General features: G+C 47.5%; 9 protein-coding genes across 9 annotated transcripts; 5 read left to right on the top strand and 4 right to left on the bottom strand.

Annotated features, from left to right (window-relative positions):
- Positions 1–2,821: 2,821 nt before the first annotated feature.
- Positions 2,822–4,424, top strand: N7516_000288 (copper fist DNA-binding domain-containing protein; the record flags this gene model as incomplete). Its single annotated transcript, XM_057213010.1, has 2 exons — positions 2,822–2,897; positions 2,953–4,424. 2 exons carry the CDS (start codon positions 2,822–2,824, stop codon positions 4,422–4,424), a joined length of 1,548 nt encoding a protein of 515 aa, XP_057074893.1.
- A 3,947-nt stretch (positions 4,425–8,371) lies between these two features.
- Positions 8,372–9,926, bottom strand: N7516_000287 (putative alanine aminotransferase; the record flags this gene model as incomplete). Its single annotated transcript, XM_057213009.1, has 2 exons — positions 8,372–8,626; positions 8,682–9,926. The coding sequence occupies 2 exons, from the start codon at positions 9,924–9,926 to the stop codon at positions 8,372–8,374; spliced, it is 1,500 nt and encodes a 499-aa protein (XP_057074892.1).
- Positions 9,927–11,102: 1,176 nt separating this feature from the next.
- On the bottom strand, positions 11,103–12,706 carry N7516_000286 (proteasome regulatory particle lid subunit RPN7; the record flags this gene model as incomplete). The annotated part of the gene is made up of 3 exons (XM_057213008.1): positions 11,103–11,295; positions 11,352–12,178; positions 12,242–12,706. 3 exons carry the CDS (start codon positions 12,704–12,706, stop codon positions 11,103–11,105), a joined length of 1,485 nt encoding a protein of 494 aa, XP_057074891.1.
- Positions 12,707–14,091: 1,385 nt separating this feature from the next.
- N7516_000285 (putative MFS phospholipid transporter (Git1)) lies at positions 14,092–15,903 on the top strand (the record flags this gene model as incomplete). Its single annotated transcript, XM_057213007.1, has 8 exons — positions 14,092–14,250; positions 14,360–14,836; positions 14,893–14,957; positions 15,008–15,026; positions 15,095–15,226; positions 15,324–15,406; positions 15,460–15,730; positions 15,790–15,903. 8 exons carry the CDS (start codon positions 14,092–14,094, stop codon positions 15,901–15,903), a joined length of 1,320 nt encoding a protein of 439 aa, XP_057074890.1.
- Positions 15,904–17,021: 1,118 nt separating this feature from the next.
- On the top strand, positions 17,022–18,013 carry N7516_000284 (PEX11 family protein; the record flags this gene model as incomplete). The annotated part of the gene is made up of 3 exons (XM_057213006.1): positions 17,022–17,088; positions 17,301–17,778; positions 17,842–18,013. 3 exons carry the CDS (start codon positions 17,022–17,024, stop codon positions 18,011–18,013), a joined length of 717 nt encoding a protein of 238 aa, XP_057074889.1.
- Positions 18,014–18,419: 406 nt separating this feature from the next.
- Positions 18,420–18,562, bottom strand: N7516_000283 (uncharacterized protein; the record flags this gene model as incomplete). The annotated part of the gene is made up of 2 exons (XM_057213005.1): positions 18,420–18,434; positions 18,485–18,562. The coding sequence occupies 2 exons, from the start codon at positions 18,560–18,562 to the stop codon at positions 18,420–18,422; spliced, it is 93 nt and encodes a 30-aa protein (XP_057074888.1).
- Positions 18,563–19,266: 704 nt separating this feature from the next.
- N7516_000282 (uncharacterized protein) lies at positions 19,267–20,487 on the top strand (the record flags this gene model as incomplete). The annotated part of the gene is made up of 2 exons (XM_057213004.1): positions 19,267–19,993; positions 20,141–20,487. The coding sequence occupies 2 exons, from the start codon at positions 19,267–19,269 to the stop codon at positions 20,485–20,487; spliced, it is 1,074 nt and encodes a 357-aa protein (XP_057074887.1).
- A 555-nt stretch (positions 20,488–21,042) lies between these two features.
- Positions 21,043–22,113, bottom strand: N7516_000281 (alpha/beta hydrolase; the record flags this gene model as incomplete). Its single annotated transcript, XM_057213003.1, has 1 exon — positions 21,043–22,113. The coding sequence occupies one exon, from the start codon at positions 22,111–22,113 to the stop codon at positions 21,043–21,045; it is 1,071 nt and encodes a 356-aa protein (XP_057074886.1).
- Positions 22,114–22,686: 573 nt separating this feature from the next.
- N7516_000280 (uncharacterized protein) lies at positions 22,687–23,207 on the top strand (the record flags this gene model as incomplete). The annotated part of the gene is made up of 2 exons (XM_057213002.1): positions 22,687–22,774; positions 22,849–23,207. The coding sequence occupies 2 exons, from the start codon at positions 22,687–22,689 to the stop codon at positions 23,205–23,207; spliced, it is 447 nt and encodes a 148-aa protein (XP_057074885.1).
- Positions 23,208–25,875: the final 2,668 nt, after the last annotated feature.

Below are 25,875 nucleotides of genomic sequence, written 5' to 3'. Positions count from 1 at the left end.
TTGAAAACTACAAGTCAAATGATGGGTTGTGGGCAAAGCGGGCCTCCGGGGGATGGAGGGAAGATGGTGTAGGACGCGAAAGTGCCAGAGGTGAAGTTTCGACTAAAATTTCGCGGGGGAGAATTTTCAAGCGGGCTAGCGCCGAGAGCGCCGCATTAAGCAACAACATTTGTACAGAGGATTCATATGAATTAGATATTATTTTGAAGCTATATACAGTTGTTTACTTCCCCGAGTCTTTTTTGGATGATCGCACGGAGGACGGCCTTTCGTTTCTGCGTGTCGAACGGATTAATACTATTTCCCCTTCGGCTTCGGATGAACTACGACCAAGGAACACTTGCACTTGCACTTTCAACATTGAAGTTAGGATACCTTGATATACTTGTTGCTCGTGCCATCTTTAAGCATGTTGGTTCAATTTAGACTGATGCCACTGGTCCTGTGTCAATTCTCAACAGCGATTATCCACGTACACCATCAATGTAAGGATATATAGACATGTGCCTGTATTTGTACCGGCGCTCAATAACTACATATGTAACTATTCAATGTTCTTGCCACTACTCCAGTGAGTATCACTCATGAATACTTTCAAGCTGGCAAATGACCAATGACATGGGATATTCAGTAAAGGCTTTATATATACCTAGGCATGTTGATCTGGTTTTTACCCTTCCGGGGATCACCTGACCTAGAGTGATGTCTCTCCCATAGAACCATAGAACCCTAACTAGTTAGTCATAGTCCTTGATCTAACTAGTTAGTTACGTGTTGTTATAGTTATCTAGTTACCGCTTTTTATACTTGAGACCGTTTAATCAGCATACAATATATTATAACTCGAACCCCAGTGTCTAATGTTCATGACGATATGGCTTCCAGTTACCTCATATATACTTAGGTACTTACAAGCAAGCACTTCAAGGCATCCTCAATACTATTTTGTACAAAGGATATAAAAATGATAGAATGGATAGCATACACTTTATATAACTACTCCATACCTACGATAATCGAGTTGATAATAAGATTGTACGTAAAGAATCCCAATCCTTCCCGAATCCAGACGATTGGCAAAGCACAGGTGCAGATCAGGGCCCCAAACTCTCTCTGCAGGCCGCCCGAAGCAGGCACACTGACGCCATCGGCCCACTTTCTATGGCATGCATTTGGTATTGTATTTGTATGTATTGGTAAATAATGGTATTAATAACTTGTAACTTTGAATGCACCTGGGCTACGTGGACTCCTTCCACTGGATGCTTTTGTTTAACTCTTTCTCTCATTTTCCTTTCCCAGTTGATATCTGTGCCAAGGACCTGTCATAACCTTGGAAGTTGCTTTCTCATGTAATACTAACCTATGGGCCATTTGGAAAGCCTTTGCAGGGATTATGGAATGTTCTTTTTTTGCCAATGTACGTAGATCAAGCGCTAGCACCCCTGAAACATTCTCATAATAGATTCAGCCCCAGCAACCAGGGTGCTGTAGCACAGAGAAACACAATATTCCTAAATACACATACAACATAGGTATATATACAGAGTGTATGTTGTAGTATGAGTGTCAAGGTCGGGATGTGCGGCCCCAGATTTTTAGTGGGGTGAGTTTGTTATGGCTAGCCTTTGCCAATCTTTTTTTATATAATAAAAAATAATAATGGGGGATTTTTTATGCAGTGGCCATGAGTTCGGTTGCCACCAGATGATGTTCCACGTATATTGTAGTAAACATACAACATACGGTTGGGGCTGCCAGTTTGGGCTTTTTTTTATAAAAAAAGAAAAGAAAAGTCAAAGTCTAAAAAAGGAGAAAAGGGGGAAAAAGAAAGAAAAGAAAAACCATCCGATAAAAAAAGAAGCAAAACCAAATCAAATTCTCACGATGTGCGTTGGGAAAAACCCTAAGCAACAAATGGTTCCTGCGAGTGGAGTCCAAAAAAAAGGAAGAATTCTAGGGACTCCAGGACTTCCAAGGTTGTTGTTAGTCAAAGAACCCTGGGAAAGTCTTGGAAACATACAATATTTTAGTAATAGTACAGTTATTTACTTGATTTCCTTGATTTACATTATTTACTACGGTTAACATGTACATTTGTAAAATCATTACACCCAAATCCAGTCAATAAAAGGAGCGTAAAAGAGTGTAAAAGAGCGTAAAAGAGTAGTAAAAGTACATAACGATACAACCTGTCCTTATTCCAAGTCAGTACGGCCACCTACAAAGACCAGTGGTGCAACGAAAATCCTCGTCCCATACCCCATTATTAACGGCTCCTGCCCGCCCTCCTCCCTCTCCTTCTTTTTCTTTTATTCATTGCGTCCAACGTCCTCTTTAATCGAACGCTTTTTATCTTGGCCGCCACTACCGGTACTTGGTGTCCTGTCTAACGGCCGGCGCCAAACGGTGCGTAGGCTTGGTCCCCCTCTCCCCTCTCTCTATCTCTCTACTCTCTTACTCTCCGATCCCTGACCACACATCCCCCTCTACCTCGCGCCTGAGATACCCTTTGGATTTTCAATTTCTTTCTGCTTTCTGTTCCAATCGAAGACAGTGCAGTGGCTCTCAACGGCAATTCTACACTGCTAGTCCGGCGTTCTGTGAACTCCTCCGCGCATTGGGACCTTCGACTATACGATTATACCCTTTTGTTCATTTTGTTCTACTCGGCCCGAACTCTTTAAAGGAGCCCCTGCCAATCGCCTTGACGGCTTGATATCTCGGTCTCTTCAACGGATCTCTTTTATTTCAATACTTCAATTTTTCCCGATATCCCTCGCGAATCATCGCATGTGTACCTCCCAGTAACACCGCAGCGATGCTCATCGATGGTGAAAAGTATGCTTGTGAGGCTTGCGTCCGGGGTCACCGAGTCAGCAGCTGTCATCATAGTGGTACGCCAATCTTACACTCTCACAATAATGAATATCTTATGCTAATTCCCCTTAGACCGCCAATTGACCCACATCAACAAAAAAGGCCGCCCAGTCTCGCAATGTACTCACTGCCGCGGCCTACGCAAGTCTCGGACAACCCACACCCAGTGTGATTGCGGCGAAAAGAAGAAGAAGGAAGATTGCCATTCTGGCATTTCCCATGGTCGCTGTGGTTGCTGTCATGGCCAGCGCTGCATTTGCGCACTCAAAAAGGAACATCTAGATACTGTGCCTGAAACCGGTCTTCCCTTCTCTCCGCCCCCGCTTACGATTGAGACTCCACGGAAACCCCCTCTTACGTCTACCAAATCTGAATCGACGCTCACGATTTTCCGCGACGGTCATCATAAACCCACCCACAAGCATAATGACATGGCCCACAAATGTGGATTGCCTTATACGATCCCGCGATCGCATACCATCCACCACCCAACCGACTTACCCCGTCGGTCGGTGGATCATTTGCCGCTAGGCCAGTCGACCTTTATCAAGGAACCTCTTCCCCTGTCCGAATTTCCCACATCACAACAAACGTCGCAAAATGGTTCTCCCAACAGCGCGCATGTTTCGGGTGCCGAAGACGATCCAAAACCTGCTCCTCTCGATCACTCGTACCTTGACAATTTCGTTACGCCAGCACCTCCCGCTCCATCATTAGACCGATCCCATGATGCGCTGTCAAACCCGATCTCTGCCCCTGCAACCATGGACAAATTCCCCCTGGAACATATTGTCACCAGTGTCCCTCCACTTGACGTCTCCTCTTTCTCCTCCTTCCCGACCACAAGCTCCAACTCTCCGATAGCCTGCATGGCATTCCAGGAACCTTACCAAGAATGTTATTTTACCTCTCCAGACTCCGATATGCCCCTGGGGTCTGCTGGCATCGGTGCTCCCTCGGTCGACTGGTCAAGTTTCCCTCTATACTCCGACGTGCCCACCGCAACCAGCACGCAAGCTCCTTCATATGCTAGCTTTGATTACACCGGATATCCCTCGGGTCTTCCAGCGCCTTCATCATCCGGAGACATCTCCGAGGCTGACGAGTTTGGACCTCTTCCCGGTTTGGGTCATGCTAGCAATGACATGCACGATCTGCACAGCGTGAGCGAAACGTCTGACATGGACCATCTCCGCGTCAGCTCTGCTTCCTCATTGGCCGGTCTACCTCAGACGCGTCTCCTGTCATCCAATGACCTGGACTCGATCAACATCGACGATTTCCTCAAATCAACCAATGAGTCCACCGCTGCGCTCGAGCACCAGCTGCAAGCGAACATCAGCATAGAGGCGAAGCCGGTCCCTACTCAGGATATCTACACTATGTCGCAGATACCAGTGTACAAACCCATGACGTCGGCCCCAATTCCCAGCGCTCCCTCGCCGCCCCCGGACCCCGTTCCTATCTGGGCTAGCGGTCTCTTCGATGCTGATTCCACCCCGCCCATGGATGACAACTTCTTCCAACAATCCTGGGGCCAGTAAGAAATAGTGCTGCTCGTTATTTATCCTTGCTTATATTCTCTTCCTCCCTATACTTCTTTTTGTCCTGAGGCTTGCTCTCTTGCGGCAATCTACCACCACCTCCACACCGTCTTCATGACCATGATGAGAGATTGATGATGAATGCCTTATTTGTCTTGTTCTATTAGCCAGTCTAGATTCCTTCCTTGATAGTCATTCAATCTAGAGGGGTTTGCGATTTGGACACTTGCATGTGCCTATACATTCTTTTGCTTTTTGCTTCCGTATATGCGCTATCTTTCGCTTTACATTTTCCCTGATGTATAGAATCATTTTTTTTTCATTTGTGTTTTGTCTCTTTTTTTTTTTACATGTACAATGACTCGGGCGGTATTTCTCCATACACTTCCGGACAACGATACCCAAATGCACAGTGCCGATCGCTACAAACCCCGAGATTGCCTTTGGATGTCCATTATGTACCCTATATTTTATTATACAGGCACAAGAACACTAGCTGATATACCCCTCTGGTTTATGGTATCATCGACCACCAATTACCTATCAACTAGGTAAAGTGGTTTAATACCAAATAAACTACCATGTACTCCGTGTATTCCATCAAGAACACTAGTAACAACCAGGGTCGAATGCAAAGAAGATCCCCGGTCAGGCGGGATATAGCGGTGAGAGCTCCCCACAACAGCACTCAGCTACCTCATCGACAGCCTCGTGGATTCCTCGGCCCTAGACCTTGCCCTCTTGCATTTTAGAACAAACAATATTTACAAAATAACACACAACTTACGTACAGAATCTGAGAACCTGTGGAATTGACGAGAATACCGCTTTCGAGACTAGAAACATCTTTCTACCCGTACACGCAAGCTGGCTTCCTCGACTTACATCCAAGGGCAGACGCAATGAAAACCAAGTCTATCTTCGTTACTATCCAAGCCAAAGATACAGACTCAAAACATCTACCAAACGGACATGTCAAGCTCAAGTGGATCTGACAGGGCATCGGACGATAGTTTAGGAAATCCGCTTTTCTCGAAATATGAATACTGCATTCCTGGATGGGGATATGAAACCTCGATGAAGCCTAGAACAGCGCACCTTGCTTCCTCACAATCTCCCGAACATAACTCCAGATACATTGATACTAAAGAGGATGGCTTCATTGGCATTGAAGAAACAAACCTAGATGATCCTCATTTTGAACTCGGGCTCGGAAGAGGATGAAATACCTTGGAAGTCTCTTCCACCTGATTGGAAGCTTGGATAGATATGTCTGACTTATGCACCACTGAATTTATTGCATCCTTCACGGAATTCATCACGACAAATTCTTGCTAGATGCTGGGCCGGTCAACGTGAAGTCAACCCCAGCAGGATCCTCCTCCCAGGTCGCTGCTTGAGTTCATTCAACCAAGCCAACTACTGTACCATTCGAACTACCATAACGCCCGCTGATTCATATAAATGATACCGCCGGCCTTAGCAACGGTATCATATCTCCCCTGGATGATATGGTGGCCATTGAAGCCGTACAAGAACACGCTACATGATTTATACGCTGAGTCGAAAGAAGAAGCATTGAAGGGATATTACAAGACGATGTGTTAATTAGAACGCTAAACCTAGAATGGTAAACTAAGTTCGGTTTACATACAATACCAAAAAAAGAAACTTACATATATATAATATACAGATGTCACACTACTCCACCCCCCAAAATAGAACCAAAGGGAAACAGCTCCATGCTCCATATCAGCTATATACCTAGCGTAGGTACATACATATGTCCCCTACCCGTCTCGCTAGGGATCCCAATGCAATGCATGCATAATGTACATTGCACATACCAACCAACAAGGAATCCCCTTGTATCAAGTATCAACGCCAAACCATAGCTAAGCATTAGCCAAGACAACGCAAGTCAGTGCTTGGGACACGAGGTAGGTGCGGTATTCGTCCGAGAATGCGGTCTGCAGTGTGACTGTGAGCTACTGTATGATGCACCTTGCTGTACGATCTGGAGGTATCGAGGTCCCAGCGTTAGTTACATAGTACCGATGGCCGGTTACCGAATACATATCATAGCGTAAGGTGCATACATAGACATATGTGCAGGTGCATAGTTAGTTACATAGTTATGTACATATATGTACATAGACATGTATGAGCCTTGCATAGTTATGTACCGGCCTTTCCCTTTCCATTTTAGTGCTCGGACCTTGCCGCTTTTTGGTCTTCGAGGGAAATTGAGCACCGGCTAACAGATCATTATATAAGCTGATTAAATATCATCTGACTGATCCCCAAGAAGACGGCTTTTCTTCACGACATTTCGATACCAATACCTATTTGCCTCACACATCAGCATTATGTCCAGGTAACTTCCTTGCTTCCGGGTAATTTGGTGTGTCGCATCCTAGCGGCAGTCTCGGTTGAAGGATATCTTCAAGACGAACTACAAATTTGTGTAGGAACCTCTTGAACAAGCGGCCTGCAAGTTCGACGCGATGAATCAATGCTCTCTCCGACGAGATGAAAGTCTCGAGACGACTTACTTATGAGGTACGGAGCCACTAGAATCAATACACCTAAGCGAAACAAGCAGGCAGACCGGTCGTGGAAGCCAACCCGCAAAAGGAGGAAATTCCCAACGGTGGCATTAGAAGTCGACATTTCATAGACAACTACAAAACTAGAAAAGGATACCGCTTGGTGAATCAACGAACCGAAAAGTGAAGTCCGAATGGGGATCACCATCGACATCAAAAGAAGATCCGGCTGAATTGAAATCAAATCCTGGACTCCGGCATTCGATCTACCACTACACGGTGACTATGTCATAGCAAGCGGCCACCACGTCGTCGAAAATTACGCCGAGGATCGTCCACTACCTCAAATCGCCCAGAAGTTCTCGAGAGAGGTAGAGGTGGCTCCGGTCCTACGATTGAAGGGAAGAGCATAACCATTCCATTCCGTACTTTCCTATTGGATGAACCAGGACTTGGTGAAAGAGATTTTGTGTTGACAGGTGAAATTCTACTACTATTGGCAGAGCTTGTCTGGGATGCGACTGACGACGCCGAGATGATCCAAGCCGAAAGAAAGACTGAAGTGAAGTGTCGTTGAAATGAGGCCAAAGTGAAGGTAATATAAGTAAGGCTCAAGTGAGAGTGATGTCAATAGAAATTGATGGATACTAAGGTCAGAATAGAGTCGAAATGCAGCCCCTTTCATTTCCTTCTCTTCAAGATTGTTGTAAGCAGTTGGCCTAGCTATATCGAATCAAGTCGGCTTCAGCCTTTCACACTAGTTATCCACCATTGTCTATCGCAGCTCAGATATATTAGGTAGCGCTAGGCGCAAATACTTATAAAATCGCGCATGTTTGTTATTCTTACAAGTATATATATGGACTATACGGAGTAGTACCATCCGGTTGTCCCCCCTCCTATCGTTAGTCTACCTTTAGCCAAACATGAAAGCAGGAACAGGAACAGAATGGTGAAAACACAAGAACTTGTTCAGAATCACCCAAGCAGAATTTATTCTCTATATAAAGGAAAATCAGGTACGCAGTACCTATATCAAAACAAGGCGAAAAATGCAAATGTGCCCAAGGGAAATGTATACCACAATTCAAAATGCAATGCAGAAGTGCCTGCCAAGAGTATCCAAAAATGAGAATCGAAAATAGCAAGCCCAATAGAGTCAGTAGTCTATGAGGTATCGAGGGCGAAGCAATTCCAGATCCAGATCCAAATTCAAATATTCAAACCATTTCATCGTAGAGGCCACACATATATGGATTCCAATGACCCATCTCGCATAGACGTGAAAAAAAAGTCACAGCCAAAAATGATATATGGAAGCAGCTAATCGCTTGAAGGGCATGTGGGGATGTATGGGCGGTTCACATTTACATGAGTATTTGTACTTTTGTACCATGTTCAACGGTACTTGTCCATGAACTCGGAGTGGAACTTGACGATGCGCTCAACCCAGTCGGTGCCAGGGGCAAGGAAGGTTGTACGGAAGTGGAAAGTGTTCTCCTTCTGACCGAAGCCGGAGCCGGGGACGATGCAGACACCGGTGGCGTCCAGCATGGCAAAGCAGTAGAACTCATCGGCGACGCGGCCCTCGGCCTTGGCGGCTTCGACGGCCTTTGTGGGGAGGTTGATAGTGGGGAAGAGGTACATGGCACCCTGTTGAGACGATTAGTAAATTTGTAACAACTTGAACGAGTCATTTAACACGTACCTGGGGCTCCTGGAGTTCAACACCCTCCATACGCTGGAAGGCGTTGAACAAGGACAGGGCACGCTTGTGCAGACCCTCCGTGATACCGGTGTACTCCTTGTTGTAGAGTTCGAAGCTAGGTTCGCCCTCGAGGGGAGGGTTGACCATGCACTCGAGCAGACACTGTGCGACGACCGGCGGGCACAGGCCAATGCTGACGAGCTTGTAGATCTGCTCCTGGACCACGGGGTCGAAGCCAGCAAGCTCGAAGTAGCCACCGCGGTGGCCGCACTCACCAACCATACCCTTGGAGATACTGTGCAACGAGACCAGCTCGACGTCATCGTATTTGCCGGGCTGCTCCTTCTGGAGCTGGCGCAGACGCTTCTTGAAGGAGACAAACTCGCCCTTGAAAACGTTGGTTTGGTACACCTCATCAGCGATGACCACCAAGCTCTCCTCGGCGGCGACATCAAGGACCTTCTTGATATCGTCGGCGCTGAGAGAGGCACCGGTTGGATTACCCGGGTTGATCACGACAATGGCGCGCACATCGGTGCCGGCGGCCTTGGCGTCCTCAACGGACTTGAGGATCGTGTTGACGTTAGTACCCCACGCCGTCTCCTCCTCGAGGAGGTAAGGAACGCAGCGGGCATTGAGCAGCGTCAAGGTTGCGGTGTAAAGCGGGTATTGAGGGATGGGGACGAGGACACCGGCACTAGGATCGTTGCAGATCACGTTCAGGATGGTACTCACACCCGACGAAGCACCGCTGGTCAGGAACAGGTCATCAGGGTTGGCAGGGAAGCCATCACGCTTCTCAATGAACTTGGCAACGCTGTCCCGGATACCCGGTGCACCCTGGCTGTGACTGTAGGCACCAACGCTCTGCACATTGGCCAAAAGGGCTTGGGCCCGGTCGATCACATCCTGCTTGTATCCAAATGACGTCTTGAGGACCTCGGGGTTTTCCAACAACAAGGGGTTCTCGACGAGACTGAGGACCTGGCGGAAGAAGGTGATGGGCTTTTGATCGAGCTGTTGGGGGTTACCGATGTTGGCGAAGATGACGCTTTCAAAGGGCAGGGACTTGTCGCCATCGACCAAACGCTGACGGTAGGTCTCGGCCTTGACGGCCAATTCACCGCGCACGGCGTACTTGGCGTCCCTAACATGTTGGTTGATGTTGTCGACGTTTAGACATTTGCGGTTCTGGAGGCCCGACAAGGTGCGCTTGGTGGTATATGAGACGGCGGTTTGAGTCATGATGGGCTCTGGATTAACCCGAAGGAGATTAGTGAGGTTCAGAATAAGAAGACTAGTATTCCCCGAAACTGGGAGGAGAATCAAAGTATATAAAGGCCGGAGTCGTTATCGCAACCAAAAATGAGGCAATATGGAAGTAATAACACCGTCTAATAATGAGCAGAATTCCCACCGAAACATTGCGCCCCAAAACTATGTAAGCCGGGGTGATACCCGTTGGTATTTCCCATTGGTATTTCCCACGTACCTGATCGAGCGGAGAGGCACCCCGCAGCGCCACGTGCGGCCGGGCGATATAGGAGGCCATTTGGCCGGCTAATCAGCGCCCTAAGCGGAGAAGCCCGCGCGCTGGATGTGAGCTTATATTGCCAGGACATTTTTGGCGAATGATCAATCAGGGATCAGATTAATTAAAAAAAAGTCCTTTTGGCGCGCGAATCCCCCGTTGTGATTGTCTGCGATCGGAAGAAGAAGGGGGAAAAAAATTAGCCTTGGTCATTGGGCGGTGAACCTGTGAGTCAGCATTTCCCCACAACCCACTGAACCCCGACGGCAGCCGATTACCGCGATAAGCATGAGATATCAACCTTGGACGGTTAGAGATGTGACTATGTTGTAGTTACTCTGTACAAGATTTGATGATGAGAACTACAGCGTGTACACACACGTACACACCTTGGAAGATCTACGTTCATGCATGACAGGATCGGCGATGATCATTTTCCGAGGGGAACCTTGGAAGTTTAGACGGTTGCCCGATGTCGACCCATTTTCCGGAGCCGCCCGATGCGGGAATTAACGAATATGGAGAGACTTCCAAGGCTTTAGTCAAGGACTGATCGTTCCTGCATATATGGCATGTTATAGAATATATAGGGTCAACCCTGGGGTTAAGAACACGAGGTAAATAAGAAATAAGATCGTCTATTCAGGCTAAATATTCGATCATAAGTTGTAGTTCTGAGGCCGTGAACGACCCTTGTCATGCATGAGTGGCATGCTATAGAGTGTACAAGACCAATTCTAGGGTTTAGAACACGAGGCACATTATAGAATCTACGGGGCCAATTCTGGGTTTGAGAGAGGTAAGTAAGATTGTCCATTCAGGCATACATAATTGATCATAGGTTGTGGTTTTGAGGCCCAAAATGCCCCCAGGGTCGTAGATATACCACTCTAGCTTCGCTCACTCCCCCGAAGACGCACAGCTTGGCCGTACTTCTGGATCTTGGTAATCAGAGAGTCACCATGCTTTACAACATCGGCATACTGCTTGTTCTTGTCATCTGGCCGATTCGTCTCGATGATACCATTGACACGATCGATGGTGCATGCAATGCGGTTGTTTGAAATGAACTTGGCAAGGTCCCTGTGGCTATGGTCAGCAAATGAGGTAATATTCGAAGAGAACTAGACAGCACATACCGGTCCAAGTAGTCTACTGTCACACCAAAGTCGTTGGCCATGCCACTCAGCCCCACCACGCGGTAACTCTGCAGAAGCTGCTGGTAGGCGCGCAGTCGCATCTCACGAACAAACCAAGCTCGGTGCTCGTACAGATACCGGTCTTGTGTCAGGAACTGGTCCTCAACGGCGGCGAGTGCCACGAAGAATGAGCGGTAGTTGCCGTTGTAAAGACTGGTAACCAGGTTTGCGAGCGGTGCGAAATCGACGGGTACCTCGGCCTCTACTGCCAAGCCGGAGCCGGTTGAGAAAGAGGAGATGTTGACAGCGCTCTTGGCACCGGCGGGTATAGGTAGTGTCGCCGTTGCATCCTTCATCTCCTCATCCCGGGCACCGGGGCCCGAGGAGATTTCCCCACTCAGAGCAGCCAGTTGGTCTTCCCCAGAGCCAAGGATAGCCTTGATCTCCGGTGCATCCACTACCTTCGCCTTGAAGTCCACCCGCTTGAGTGACAAAGATCCCGCAAGCACCGAGTAAATCACTAGCGAAGAATAGCTGCAAAGTTCGTAGCTTGTGAAGGTAGATAGGCTGTCGAGGAGGAGAGGAGCGGCAAGGCTGTAAGAGCGAATAGTGAGCAAATGCAATCCCTTGTATGCCTTGAGACGGTTTCTACGGTCCCAGTCTCCACCACTCTCTACCAAGGTCTCTGCCCGTTCAATGGTCTTGTTCACAAACAAAAGGTCGCCGAAGAAGAGTCCGATGCGGAGCATAGCCATCACCAGATCAATCTTGGTGCCCAGGAATCCGGTCTTTTCGAGGAGAGCTTCGTGGGATTCGACGGCTTTGTCCTATTGGAAATACTGGTGTCAGCTAGAAGCTTGAGAAAAACAACATAGACGAATGATTCTCACCTTATCTCCCACACGAGCCCAGAACTCAGCCCGCTTCCCGCGCGCAGCTTGTACCTCAGTCTCCCCAGCAGCCTCTTCCGCCTCATCTTCCTCCTTCTGGAAGGTCTCCAGTTCCTTCTTGTTATCCTCCAGTAGAGACTGGTAGAGCTTCTCATCCCAAGGGAAATCAAAATTCAGCGGTGTTTTGCGAGATGCAAGAAGATTGGAAGTGATGAGAGGCTTCGTTGAGTTCCCTCCATTTTGTGGGTGCTGTGTTACGCCTTCGCCGGAGTTGTTCAAGATGCCTTCGGTGGGATGGGCTAGATGCCGGTAGAAGGGAGCCATCTTGTGCTCCAAGATAACCTCTTGGAGCTTCTTCAACGAGCTCTGTTGGACGGCTGGCGCGCATGCAGGGTTGGAGAGATTGAAGACATGTTGGGCGATGGAGAGGTTGGGGAACTTGATGTACTGCGGATCAGACCCCATGTTGACTATGGGGAACTGGTGGTGCTGACAGGACTGGTACGATTAAGAAAACGATGCAATAGAGCAGGGAGAAGATGGAAGCTGGTGATGTCTGGAGATGAGATCAAGCCAGGTGCATCACCGTAGCCCCGAGCTCAGCTGGCGGAATGTTTCTCCGTGCCGAGCCTTCTTTAGCCTTCTCCCTTCGAACGTCAAGATATCTCTGAGATGTCGGTCGCATCCAGGTTAAAAATATATTTGTTTCTTTGCTTCTTTGTAGAAAAGAAATATTTCTCCCTCTTTATCTTACTCTTGAAAGGTATATACATATATACATGTTTACAATATATCTGACTTGTCCTACTCTGGGTTATATAACTATATATATGTAGTGATCACATTGGATCTAGGTCGACACAACACACTCAAGATAATTCTAGGAATTCCATGTGTTGACTTGAGAAACATTATAAATCAATTGCAATGTCGTGTTGTATGTTGTATGTTGTATGTTACGGTTAAGACTAAATATAAGGCTGAATTGTTAACTTGATGGCTTTGGTTATAAAAGACCTATGTGTCAAACTTGCCGCTGTCTTAGGGAATTGGAGTCCTAGTCCGGTTACCCTTGATCCTTCGACTATTCCACAAACAGGCAGGTCCTGGCAGCCTCTAAGACAAATAGGGAAATACCGAAGCACGTGCGTATCTCATAGGGATATGCGCTCCCTCTTAACCGTCTGGACACATACCCTTTTGACATGTGGAACCGATTTCCATATTGGATTTGATCGGGAAGTCGCGTGTTCACTGTTGGCCGATTTCAACTCATCTTCATGGAACTTTCGGAGTGACCGAGTGTAAGAGACCACCTATGTTGTAGGTAAGAGTGCAACCTACCCCAACCGACACTTATCTGGATAGACACCATTGGTTGGATACTGGCCCTTGATATTTCTGATGTGTATATCATTGGCCCTATAGATGTATTCGGTGGGAATTCTGAAAGCTAAATGCTTAGAATAATCAAGCTTACGGCCGGGGTCCCACTAAGTTCCGATACTTGGCCAAACACAGTTTACCACTTCTCTATGCCCATGCGACTTAGAGTGATGCTATTCCCGGGATTTTCTTTTCTTTTTTTTCTTTTAAAAAAAAATCCAAAAAAAATATATAAATGAAAAATTGTCAACTGTTCCCCCCCATAGGTCTTATTTATCTTTCCTCTCTGCTTCATTTCTCTTTTTCCTTCTCTGTTTACACACCTCAAGCTGATCATCGCGACTCTTGTTGTGATCGCGTGACACAGTAAATCTCATTGGTCTCGTGCCAATTTTACTATCCTTTTGATCTCTAAGAGGCTCAATCTCACCGCGTAATTATTGTTCTCCCCAAACTCGATCGAAATGGCCGAAACTCAATCCTACGAGAAGGGCGCCGGTCCCCTCAAGGAGAACCCGGTCGAGCTACCGCCTCTCGAACAGACGACCAAGGGTCGCTGGGAACGTAGTTGGCCCACTATTGCCTGTGGTGCTGGCCTCTTTTCTGATGGCTACTTGAACCAGGTACGTTGTGTTTTGTCCTCGTGTGCGCAGCCCCGCAGCTACAATGTTCCACATAGGTGTGCAGCTTGGCGAATGTTTATTTAATCTTTACTAACAACCTTGGATCTAGGTCATTGGTCCTGTCGGTACAATGCTGACACAAATCTACGGAGATGCATACACCAAATCGACTGCCCAACAGAATGTCTCTTCGATTGTTTTTGCCGGCACTGTGGTCGGGATGTTGGTATTCGGATACACGAGTGATCACTGGTCCCGCAAGTGGTCTTTGATGATCTCCACTATTATCCTGTTCGTCTTTGCAGCTCTCGGTGCTGGATCCTACGGAGCTGGTGGCAGCTTGGGCGGTATGCTTGCTGCTTTGACAGCTTACCGTTTCTTCTTGGGAATTGGCATTGGTGGAGAATACCCTGCTGGGTCAGTTGGCGCCGCAGAGAATACCGGAGAGCTCAAGAGCGGTCATCGCAATCGCTGGTTTATCATGTTCACCAACTTCCAGATCGATTTCGGTTTCGTGGTGGCTGCTTTAGTGTCCATGATTCTGGTCTTGATCTTCACCGAGAAGCACCTCCACGCTTGCTGGCGTGTAGCTCTGGGCCTGGGAGTAATCCCCCTCTGAGTCTAGTGTACCTCCGACTGAAGATGGATGAGCCTGAGGAGTTCAACCGGGAGCGCATGCACAAGTTCCCGATCTGGCTGATTATCAAGTAAGTACGATATTCCCTGAATGCCTGGACTTGTTAACTAACGAATTTAGATTCTATTGGAAGCGCTTGGTAACAAACCCTGCTTACATCTTGCTTTTATAGGCTGAACCAACTAACTGACTGGGTGTGATTTATAGGCTGTTGTTTCTATCATCTGGTTCCTTTACGACTTCTCTGCCTACAGCTTCGGTATCTATTCTTCAGCCTGGCTCAAGATCATCCTAGGTGATACGGCTCCCTTGTGGAAGAGCTTTGGCTGGTCTACCGTGGTCAATTCTTTCTACATTCCAGGTTCTGCCCTTGGAGCCTTCATGAGTGACTGGATTGGCCCCCCGTTACACCCTTGCCATTGGTGTTGGACTCCAGGGCGTCATCGGGTTCATTATGGCCGGATGCTACAAGTGGCTTGCGACCCCAGAGAATGTGGCAGCCTTTGTTGTCGTATTCGGGTAAGTTCGCTGAATTCTTAGACTAGCAATTGCCAATGCTAATGTTTTGACAGAATCTTTTCTGCTCTCGGTGAAATGGGACCGGGCGATAACATTGGTCTCTGCGCTGCCAAGAGTAGCGCTACTGCTATCCGTGGCCAATACTACTCCTATGCTGCCGCTATCGGGAAGGTGGGAGCTTTCGTGGGCACCTATGTGATCCCAGTTGTCCAAAAGAACGCACCCAACCCGACCCGCGCAGGCCAGGACCCATTCTTTGTCTCCAGCTCACTGTGCATCTTGGCCGCATTCATGGCTATTTTCATGATGCCGGAGATTGGTCAGGTATGAGCTGCTGCAAATAGAGTACCTTGTACCATGTTTATGTGCTCACATTTTCTTAGGACACCATTACCCACGAAGATGCCAGGTTCCGCGACTACCTCGAGGCTAACGGCTACGATACCACACAGATGGGTACCCATAACTACCAGAGCGACACTCACGACCAAGAGTAATTTGATCACAGCCCTACTGCGCCAGACACATACTTGCTCACCCTTTTGGGCTGTTGTGTTCCAACCAACTTACTTAATCCCACGAACTTCATCCATACGCGGCAATGCACATTCAGTAAAACAAACAAGAAATACTATTCATGAGACAGCGACTACCCGGCCCTTGCGACTTGAGATGTCCCATCCCCTGCCATGCCCCTGCCCCTGCGACATGACCCATGAATGCATGAACGGATTGCGGGCATCTTCTACTTGATCTGCTGGTGATTAATTTGGCGGGATGGAAGCTGAACTCCTGACTTGTATTGACAGTCAATTTAATTAAAGTGGTGATTTTTATGTCGTCCACATACATAATTAGACAAATAAAATCTTGGAAATGGTCCTCGTACTTACGAAGGTCCAGACTCTAACCCTATAAAACAAATTGGAGCCATCTTGAGATTCTCGTGTCTTTGCACATACCCGTGAACATGCTTGGGATATCGCTGAATGCTGTCTGGCCTAGGACTGGTCTGCATTATATCACATCAAGGAGGTCTGCTGGGAGGATTATAAATACGGTCTTCGGCAGAGCACGTGAAAAGGAATTCATTTGCTTGGCCTAGGATGGGATCTGGAAACCCAGGAGTATATCTAGGTAGGGCTAAGAAGAGTGCTTGATTCAGTGTTGACGGTGTGCTCGGATGAAATTGGAACTAGAGTAACTCCGTGAATAAGGTCCGAAGGAACAATCTTCAGTAATACCGAGCATAAAAAGGGTATAAAATGAGATTATATAGAAGACACGCAGACTCACGTGAAAAACAGAGGACAGTGAAAGCCGAGTGGATAAAACAGTCGAAATCAAGCATTTCAACGGATTTCGAAGAATTTCACCAGAATAAGGCCTCAAATGTCATAAATACTTGTAATAAACGTAAATACCATTACATTGTAACCTCCGGATTTCTCCCCACACGCACGAGATCAGCCGAGGTCGGTCTTCCGGCTCCATACGCCGGTCAATTACCGACTCCCTTTTCCCTTGTGAACCATCACATTTGACTCTTGAAATCCTCCATCCTTAGGTGTCCGAAGTTGAATTTTCTTCATCTCCATTGACAACAGCCAAAAAAATGGTCGCTAACACACTCATCTACCACCCTGCGCTGGCGCACTGGCTGCGCTTCGTCGCGACAACCGGTACGTGACACATCCCCAGAGTCCAAAAAAGCAACGACCCGGCACCTCTATCCGTACACATACACATACAAAACTCCTATTTCACATCGCGACCACACCGCGACCACAACAAAACCCCCCAAAGCAAACCCCCTATGTGTTGGGAACTCGGCCGAGAAGCCCAGCGGAGCTCTACCCGAACACTCAAGCTAACTATCCACGCAACCCTATAGTCGGCCGCGATAAGCTCCTCCGCACAATCCAATACTTCTCCCGATTCTACGCGTGGTACCTATACCGGACGAACAAGCCGCAGTCGGCGATCGACCCGTACAATGCCGTGAAGAAGCAGTTCGGCACGACCCGCAAGATTATGCGTATCGGCAAATTCCTCGAGCATCTCAAGGCCGCCGCCATCGCTTTCGATAACAAGAGTCCCGTCGACCCCGTCCTGCGCTACCTGGCTATCGGTCGCCAGCTCGGTTATGCCGGATACCTGACTCTCGACGCTATCACAGTCATCGATGTCATCGGAATTCGGAAACTGTCTTCCGCTAAACGGCTGCAGGAGTCTGCTTACCGCTCCTGGGCTGCGGGTCTGATCTTCAGCACTGTGGCTGGTGTTTACACTCTTGTTCGTCTTCAGGAGAAGGAGAAGACTATTGACCGTAAGGAGGGTGAGGGTGTTGTTGAGGCTAAGAAGATTGAGAAGTATGGGTTCCCTGCTTATTACCCGAATGAGAGAAATGGATGGTATGCTGATATTTTTACTAGGGAGCGCTCTGCTGCTCGGATACAGCTCCTCTCTGATGTTTGTGATCTGGCTGCGCCTTTGACTGCTGTTGGTGTCCTTAACCTCGACGATGGCCTCGTCGGTATCACAGGTACCGTCAGCAGTTTGATCGGTGTTTGGTCCCAGTGGCGCAAGACCGCCGGACCTGTCTAAGCAGTGTATACTGTATACTTTGTCTACGAAGTGGGGGGTTGATGTCCCTCTTCTTGGGTGATTCTGGAGTCCTGGGTCCAGCTGCTGGCTCGGGAATGGGGAGGACGAGGAGGTATTATTATTGCGCACTCTATATCCTGATGGTTGTTTCTCTCGTCTGTGGACAGTCTTCTATCTTTTTTTTTCATTCGGAAACGCCCTCACGTCGTTTCTTTTGGTTACGTACATAACAATCGCACTTGGTTTCGAATAGATTTGTATTCATTCTCTTTCGTTGTCATCATATCATTGCTACCTATGGACATATAGGTATGCAAGTCCAGCCCTGGCCCATCCTCGTGCCATCTCCACTCCACAAAAGCAGTCCCAACTCCGATACCCTTCACCAAAACACTCGAGGGGTGCTTTAAACGGGGCAGGTCTAGGATGGTTAGTATAAGCTCACACAAAAGTACTGTAGAATCAACATACAGCACCACAGGCGCCACAGCTCTTGCCAGCGCCGTCAGCGGCGGCACCACACTTGGGGCAGGCAGCGTGTCCGTTCATTGTTGATGATAAGATGAAGTAGATCTGATATAACTAACGTTAGTAACCACCAAGGTCCTCATAAGATACAAAACAAGACACAACCCTTTCATACCTTGTTTTGATCTAAGTAATTTAAGAAATGATTATTCGGAGATGTGGGAGAAATGAAGTAAACCTCGTTGGGCGAGAAAATTGCTGACTTTTCTACCCCGCCTGACTGGTGCCCCGCTCACGGCCATTTTATTGCAGCACATGATTTGATAGCCTTCCAGTGTCAAGTGTTATACGCTTATAACTATGTATAGATAGGTTAACGCGACAAAGGAAATCCTGAAGAATGGCTTAGTTTCACATGGGTGTGTTTTCCATAGCTCTAAGAATCTATGTTGTAGATTCCGAATCCGACGGAAAAGATTATATAGATTATTTTCTCCGTCATGCTCTGCTTATTGATATCTATAAGTCGTTGTGAATCTGATTCACTTATCTACAACTATCTATGGATAATAGGAGGGGCTACTGGTCATCTGACTGGCCCAAACCGAAGGTACATTTAGTACCTACCTAGGTAGGTATGCATCCAATCCATCCCACCAGTCATCGCAGTGTGAGCTCCAGTTTCGTGGACTAGAGTCCACTATCGTTACTCGTCAGCAGAAAACACGCCAATACTGACTGACCGGTTCTATCTGTCAAAGAGCTCACTCATATACTCCGTCATCATGTCCACATCATCACCATCACCATCCCCTTACCAGCCTCTTGTCCGGGATGGCCATGCCCGCGAACCCAATAGGCAGCCTTCAATGTTCATATTTTCAACGGTGCCCGTGGTCGATGAGAACACTATCATCCTCGGGGCCACACACCCTACCCTCTCCACCGCCGACCCGCAAGAGGATGGCTGGTTCATTTCGGATTTTTACGCTTTCAATTATTTGTTCAAAGGACTCGGCATGCAGCAAACCTGGCTGACAGCTGTGGAACCCGCCAGGCTCGTCGAGAAGTACGGGCCGTTCCTACTTGGAAACCCCTATGAGGAACGAAAGATATGTCTGAGCCAAGAGCTCTTGGACAGCGATGAACTCTCACCTGTGACTGTGGTTAGCCCGGAAAGAACGATTGACCGATTTCTGATAGAAGCGAAAAAGGCTTCTGAGCTGGCCAAGAGAACCTCAGTCCCCCTTCTCCTTCTTACTTTCTGTCACGGACTCCCAAACTTTCGTTATCTTTTAAACAACGCGGATAAGCAGAGGGGTCTGGGCATGGCGAGACTCAAAGATGTGCTTGAGCTCGGTGTACGTGTTACGCTCGTTACTACGGCATGTCACTCTGGTGGCTGGGCCACAAGCCCGGATTTCAACCACACCACCATGGCAGCTTCCGACGAGACTACGACGAAACACGGAACATCGAACGCGTGGGGAGTGTGTCAGAGTATTGGCCGCGGTTGCGGCTCCGTTTTCGCTAATTCAGTTCAGATTCAATTCAGATTCAATTCAGATTCAATTCAGATTCAATTCAGATTCAATTCAGATTCAATTCAGATTCAATTACAATTCAGATCACTTTAAAAATCCCTATAATATCTTACAGACTACGTCGTCGGCTTAATTGGCCTTCCTACACCTAGTAAAAGGATCTGTATCCTCTGGGATGAATCTGCCTGGGAAGCCGCCCTCACAGAGACCGATCCCACTTGGAAGCAGCGATATAAGATAATTACGCGTGCCCTTGGCGACTTCCCCATTCTCCTCCCCAATGATAAACAAGGCCCGCCGTTCTTCCGACCCAATTGTTACCTAGTAGCCGCTCTCGTCGAGGCTAACAAGCCTGACGATGAGACCATGGCTATTATCTCTGCCATAGAGCCTGTCCTGGAAACACTGAAAGATTTCCACGAACAGCGTGCTTGTCAAGACGAGCGTGTGCCGTGGCCGTGACCGTGGCCACGGCCGAGAGTGGCTGAAGACTATTGGCAGACGAGCCCTACAGTCGCTTGTGCCTCGTAAGGGCCTGCTAGCAGAACCCTATGACTGACAGAGCACAGGGTGATACAGAAAAGTGGCGGTGCATTTCGTCTCGTTTGCCTTGATGACCCATGTCTTTCTTTTTCTTGCTTCTTGCTTCTCTTGTTTGTCCCTTTTGCTTTTTATCAAAAAAGAGGGAAAAGGGAATATCCTTGACTTCAGAGCTGAGAATACAGCGAATAATAATAAATAATGGCTCATTGAATCCACCTCCAGTACTCAATACCAGCAGCAGATCTGAGGTTACTAAAGGTTGTCTTACCGAAACTTTAGTCTTAGCCTTTGTGGCCTGAGATTCATAGTTATATCATATGTGCACATGTACACATCTTCGACATACACTGATCTTGGGGGCCATGGGAGCCCGTGGAATGTAGCAGCCATAGAGGAGCCCGCGTGGATAGGTTAATATTATTATTATACTAATCTAGTATTTGTGCTATGTGCCTTCGGAGCTCCAAAATTATCTCAATCCATCTTCCACATCGTTTTCAACTGGTTAACAGCATCCCCATACATCCTCTCACGCACCTGATTCCCCCTCCAAAAAGAGGGCTTTTTATCAAATCCATGAGCAACATCCTCAACCACAAACCCGCCTACACTCATCATCTTCCCTTCTTCAACAAAGCCCCTGAGCCTTTCCCGGAACGAATTCCCCTCAACAAGCAACTGATCCCACCCACAAGTATAAATCGCCACAGCAGGCGGATAGCTCACATACAAAAGAGACGCAGGCGCCAAACCAGGCGAAAGATAAGGATGCGACATATCCGTCCGACCGGTACCCTGCCCTTTCGGCAGACTCGCAGGGAAAAGATACGAATCGTCGAACAACTCGTACATCGAATGGGATATCATAGTTTTTTGCGCGGCGATAGGATTCGTAGCATCCCGCTCTTTCCGCGTCCGCGTCCAGTCCGTACTAGGATAGAAAACCACCAAGCCAGCCAACGTTATCTCCGCGCGCATCGACGCCCAGCGCTTTTTCTGTAATTCCTCGTGTAGCCGGAACGGCACGGCTAGAGTGAGATTCCCGCCTGCGCTGCATCCGCTGAGTGCGAAGCGCGTCTTGTCGAGATTGTACTTCGGCGCTTCTTGCCATAGCCATAGGATGGCGTCGACGCCGTCCTCCAGCGCCACGGGGAAGGGTTGCTCCGGCGCTAGTCGGTAATTGACACTTACCACTACCGCATCCGGGTGGGCTTTTAACACGGTACCGGCCCAGCGGGCATCATCGCGGGCGTGGCCGATTGAGAAGCCGCCGCCGTGGAAGTTTATGAGGACGGGACGGGGCGGGATGGGGCTGGTTTGCTTGCGAGGACAGAGGGGTTTTGAGGGTGTAGTGAAGAAGTAGAGTTGGATTAGTCCTGGAGATTTACTGACTGTTGAGGGAATGGCGATTTCGACGCTTGGTCTTGGAGGCAGTGGCCAGGAGAGGTAGCGGTCTAGTAGGGAGAGTAGGCTTGATAGCATGCGGTATCGGTGGGCCTTGTTGCTGAGGGCGGAGCGGGATGGAAGGGGTGGATTGGATGTCATATTTTACTGGGGTGGACGCTCTTTCTTTTGTATAATGGCCGAAAAATTGTTGATATGTGGTGCTTATGTGGACGCATGAGATGAGTTGCTAGTCACTGGACCTGAATGCAGGTACCCGATGATCCCTGTCAGATATCACCTAACTGGTAAAGGGGGACTTGTGTAGGCATGATTTGAATGTTGTCAAAAGGAAATTGTCGCAGTAAATTGTTAATATCCCCAATGGTGATTGATGTATGACGTCTAGACAGATTGCCTGCTCCTGTGGACATGTGGAACAAAACATATAACTAACATATGTACTACATGGGTAGTCACCTTGAAAGTTATGAATATCAGGCATCTATAAATCGGAGAGTCCCAGGTTAATATAACATGTATGCTGCTAGTCCCAAAACTGACACTGTGGGGGGCTGTATAGTCTCCACTCCCGAGCCGCATGTAGTAGGTCGGACTCCGAACTTCGAGATAAATACAGGGAATGCCTGTCCGTTTTGTAGGTTCCCCAATTCGAACATCCATCACATAAAAAGCGACATACAGATTATTTAACCCATACTTCATATCTCCACAATGTCCTCCCCTCTCCCAATCGGCATCTGTGCCCTAGACTCCGGGATCGGCAAGCCGGTGTCCAAGCTCCTCCTCCCCGAATATGAAGGTTAGTAGAGCATATTATTCTTTATTTGGATATAACCCAGGTTGTCTCAGAATAGGCTTGCTAATACTCCATAGTAACCCATTTCATCCAAAGCCTCTCAGCAGCACAATCCGAAATTCCCCATCTTCTCGCAGGCCGGGATCCCCAATCCCCCCACGTCAACGACGTCGGCACAAAAGACTACAGTCGGCCTGTGCGTGCCATAATCTTCGGTCGTGGATTTGAATTGGAGGACATTGAGGCATTGCGTGATACTGTCGCTGGTATTTCGCAATATCCAGTTTTGTGGATCGCTGGTGATCCAAGTCGCAAGCCTCCTCCTGGTGCTGTTCTCCCGCCTAACTACCACCAACTTGTTGCGGGAGTCGCAAGAAAATTGCTTGGTGGGTGGGTTGAGGCTGGAGCTACTAGTAACAAGATTGTTTTGTACTAGAGTATTTGACTCTTTTTTATTTAAGTTTGATGTTTGGGATTCAATATATTTATGCACAAAACTGGTGTACTTTGTGAACGAAACTATTAGGGTTTATCCATAAATCACATCCTGGCTGATATGAGTTCTATACGGATCAGATAAACTCTCAATGGTTATCTGAAGGAGGTGATTTCATCACCCCAGTTTGTCATCGGCAAGTTCACAAACAACGGTGACATACATTCTTTTTATACCCTAACATGTTCACTAATGCTTTGTGCATAATAGTCATACATAGGATTGTGAAGGATGGCCGCAGAATGCTACCTACTTCGCAGCTGCCCATGGAATTAAGTATAAATACACAGGAATAGCACCATATTCGCAAAGAGTACACTTTCTGAGAGAAACAATGGCGGCTTTCCCACGACAGGGCCGATGTAGGACCAATCAAAGTTAGTGAGGGGAGAATCCCATGAACCCGTGGGATCTACCTAGCTACACATTTCATTCCTCAAGGCGATACGGAAAAGAGCTTGAGTGATTGTGGATGAGAAACGACTTAAATGTCCATGAGAATATTACATCAATTAGTGAGAAACTTGACACCTTGGCATTTTCTGCGCGGTTGGAGACAATCGGTCTGAGTGGTCTATCGGACAACTCAGTCGACAGCCTTCGTGGTCTAGTTTGGTCATGACGTCGGTCTCATATCCTTTAAATATGACATTCTTGGTAACAAGATTGACATCCGAAGGTCTCCAGTTCGATCCTGGACGAGGGCATTCTTTTTTTGTGCTACATGGATGTTTTTGCTAGATATGTACTACAATAATAACAATAAATGAATAAATAACTACTTGGTGGTCGCATTTGATAGCACATTGTCAAATCTGCAGTGATCCTTGCCTAGGTAGGTACCTTCCTAATTCACCATTGCCGACAGATTCAACTTTGGAAAAACACACTAGACGTGGCATCTCAAGGTAGGCCGAATTGCAATTCCAAAAACCTAAACTACATCATCCTTTAGATGTAAATAGGTCACGTACTAATCCTCTATGCCTTTTCACTGGTAGCTCATTAAAGTATACCCCGCATCCGCAGTTCGAGCTAGGATGAGACCACGCGACAATTTCCCCAGATAAAAGCCAAGACGCTAAAGAAGTGCGCAAATGTATAAAGGCCGGAGTAATACTGCCCAATACGACAAGTCATGGGATCAGGAATGAGATTAGGTATTATGATTTATTAGGTTTGTCTCATATTGTAGTTTGAACTCACTTTTGTACTCTGCAAAATGAAGTAATAATATCAACACTGACGTGTAGCCGGCTAGGGTCAGGTTCGGGGAAAATAGGAGAACAAGTCAACCTCTGTGCCCCTTCAAATTGGCCCAGGCCATTTTCAAACAGCCGGCGCTGGTTGGGCAGATATTTTAGATAGGTACACTCGAATGAAAGACAAGAATCCTATCACAACGGGTGAAATAGGAAGCTAAGTTTCAGAAATGATTGGCTGTGATTGATATCAAGGACCGAGAATTTACTAGTTACATGCTAGTAATGTTGGTAAATGTTAGTCCGGATAATGGACATGAAAGAAGAAAATGTGACGGGTGTGGACGAAAAAGGACAAAGCGAAGTTACCGGAATGCGTGAATATGTTGTAGATTCATTGAAGATCACGGTTATGTCTATACTTATTCCGTGTTGTGGAGGAGACAGGGGGAAACCCCCTTTTCTCCACCAGCCCTTACTCCTTTGAGGTGAATAAAAAAGCCTCAAATTCGTTGACATACTTCCTGGTATTTGTGTCACACGCAAGGAAAATAAAAATAAAAAAGAATGATCAGCAGGGTTTAAAAAAAGAGAAGTCACTATGTTGTACGTAAGTTGAAACAAATCGCGCAAAATAACTAATTGTTTCACGAAGAATGGTCCCTAGTGGGATTTGACCAAAGAAACAGACAGAAAAAATAAAAAGGAAAAAGGAAAAAAGGAAAAATTCACGATCCCGAGGCCCGTAGCCGGTTCGGGATCCGCCGCTAACGGGGAGAAGGATCTGGGGTTGACTTTGTATCGCACAAGCCACACCTGAACATCCCGAGAGACGGTGACGGTGACCGATAGAAACTCATACAATCATGGCAGGTCATGGCAGACTATGACAGACCACTCATGTGCGATATTATTACAACAGTTGTAAGAGTCATTCTTCCAAGTCTATGGGTCTAGGCCATACTTTTCGGCGTTGGGACGTAATATGCATGGGTTTTCTTCCATTAGGGCTTGGATTTGGAGTATGGAGACCCAGGTACTACAACATAACTCGGAGCCTGGCGTTGATCTTATTGCACAACCACAACGAGCGATTATCGCCGCTCAGTCAAAGCCAGTAAAAAAAGGGCCTAGGACCCAGCGGCAATATCTTCTGCCCAGACCATCCAAGGAGGTGGAAATATATGGATTCTGATTGGTCCCCGCCGCCGCGATCGATGGATGCATGTGCATCATCCTCGGTTGGTTAAACGCCGTTCTCCCAGACATTTTGTTCCGATATTTGCAGCCGAGCCCTGTCGTCATTCGGGTTCAAAGGGAGATATATCATATTTTTGGTCTTTCCCACAGGCAACAAGAGAACACATTCCGATATTTGCTCGGGTTGATGCAAGCCGAAAACAGAA

This window comes from Penicillium verrucosum, assembly GCF_028828655.1.
Source record: "Penicillium verrucosum strain IBT 35672 chromosome Unknown utg000001l_segment0_segment0, whole genome shotgun sequence".
NCBI classification, from domain to species: domain Eukaryota; kingdom Fungi; phylum Ascomycota; class Eurotiomycetes; order Eurotiales; family Aspergillaceae; genus Penicillium; species Penicillium verrucosum.
The sequence above is the reverse complement of the archived record's forward strand: the minus strand, read 5'-3'. Positions and strand labels throughout refer to the sequence as shown.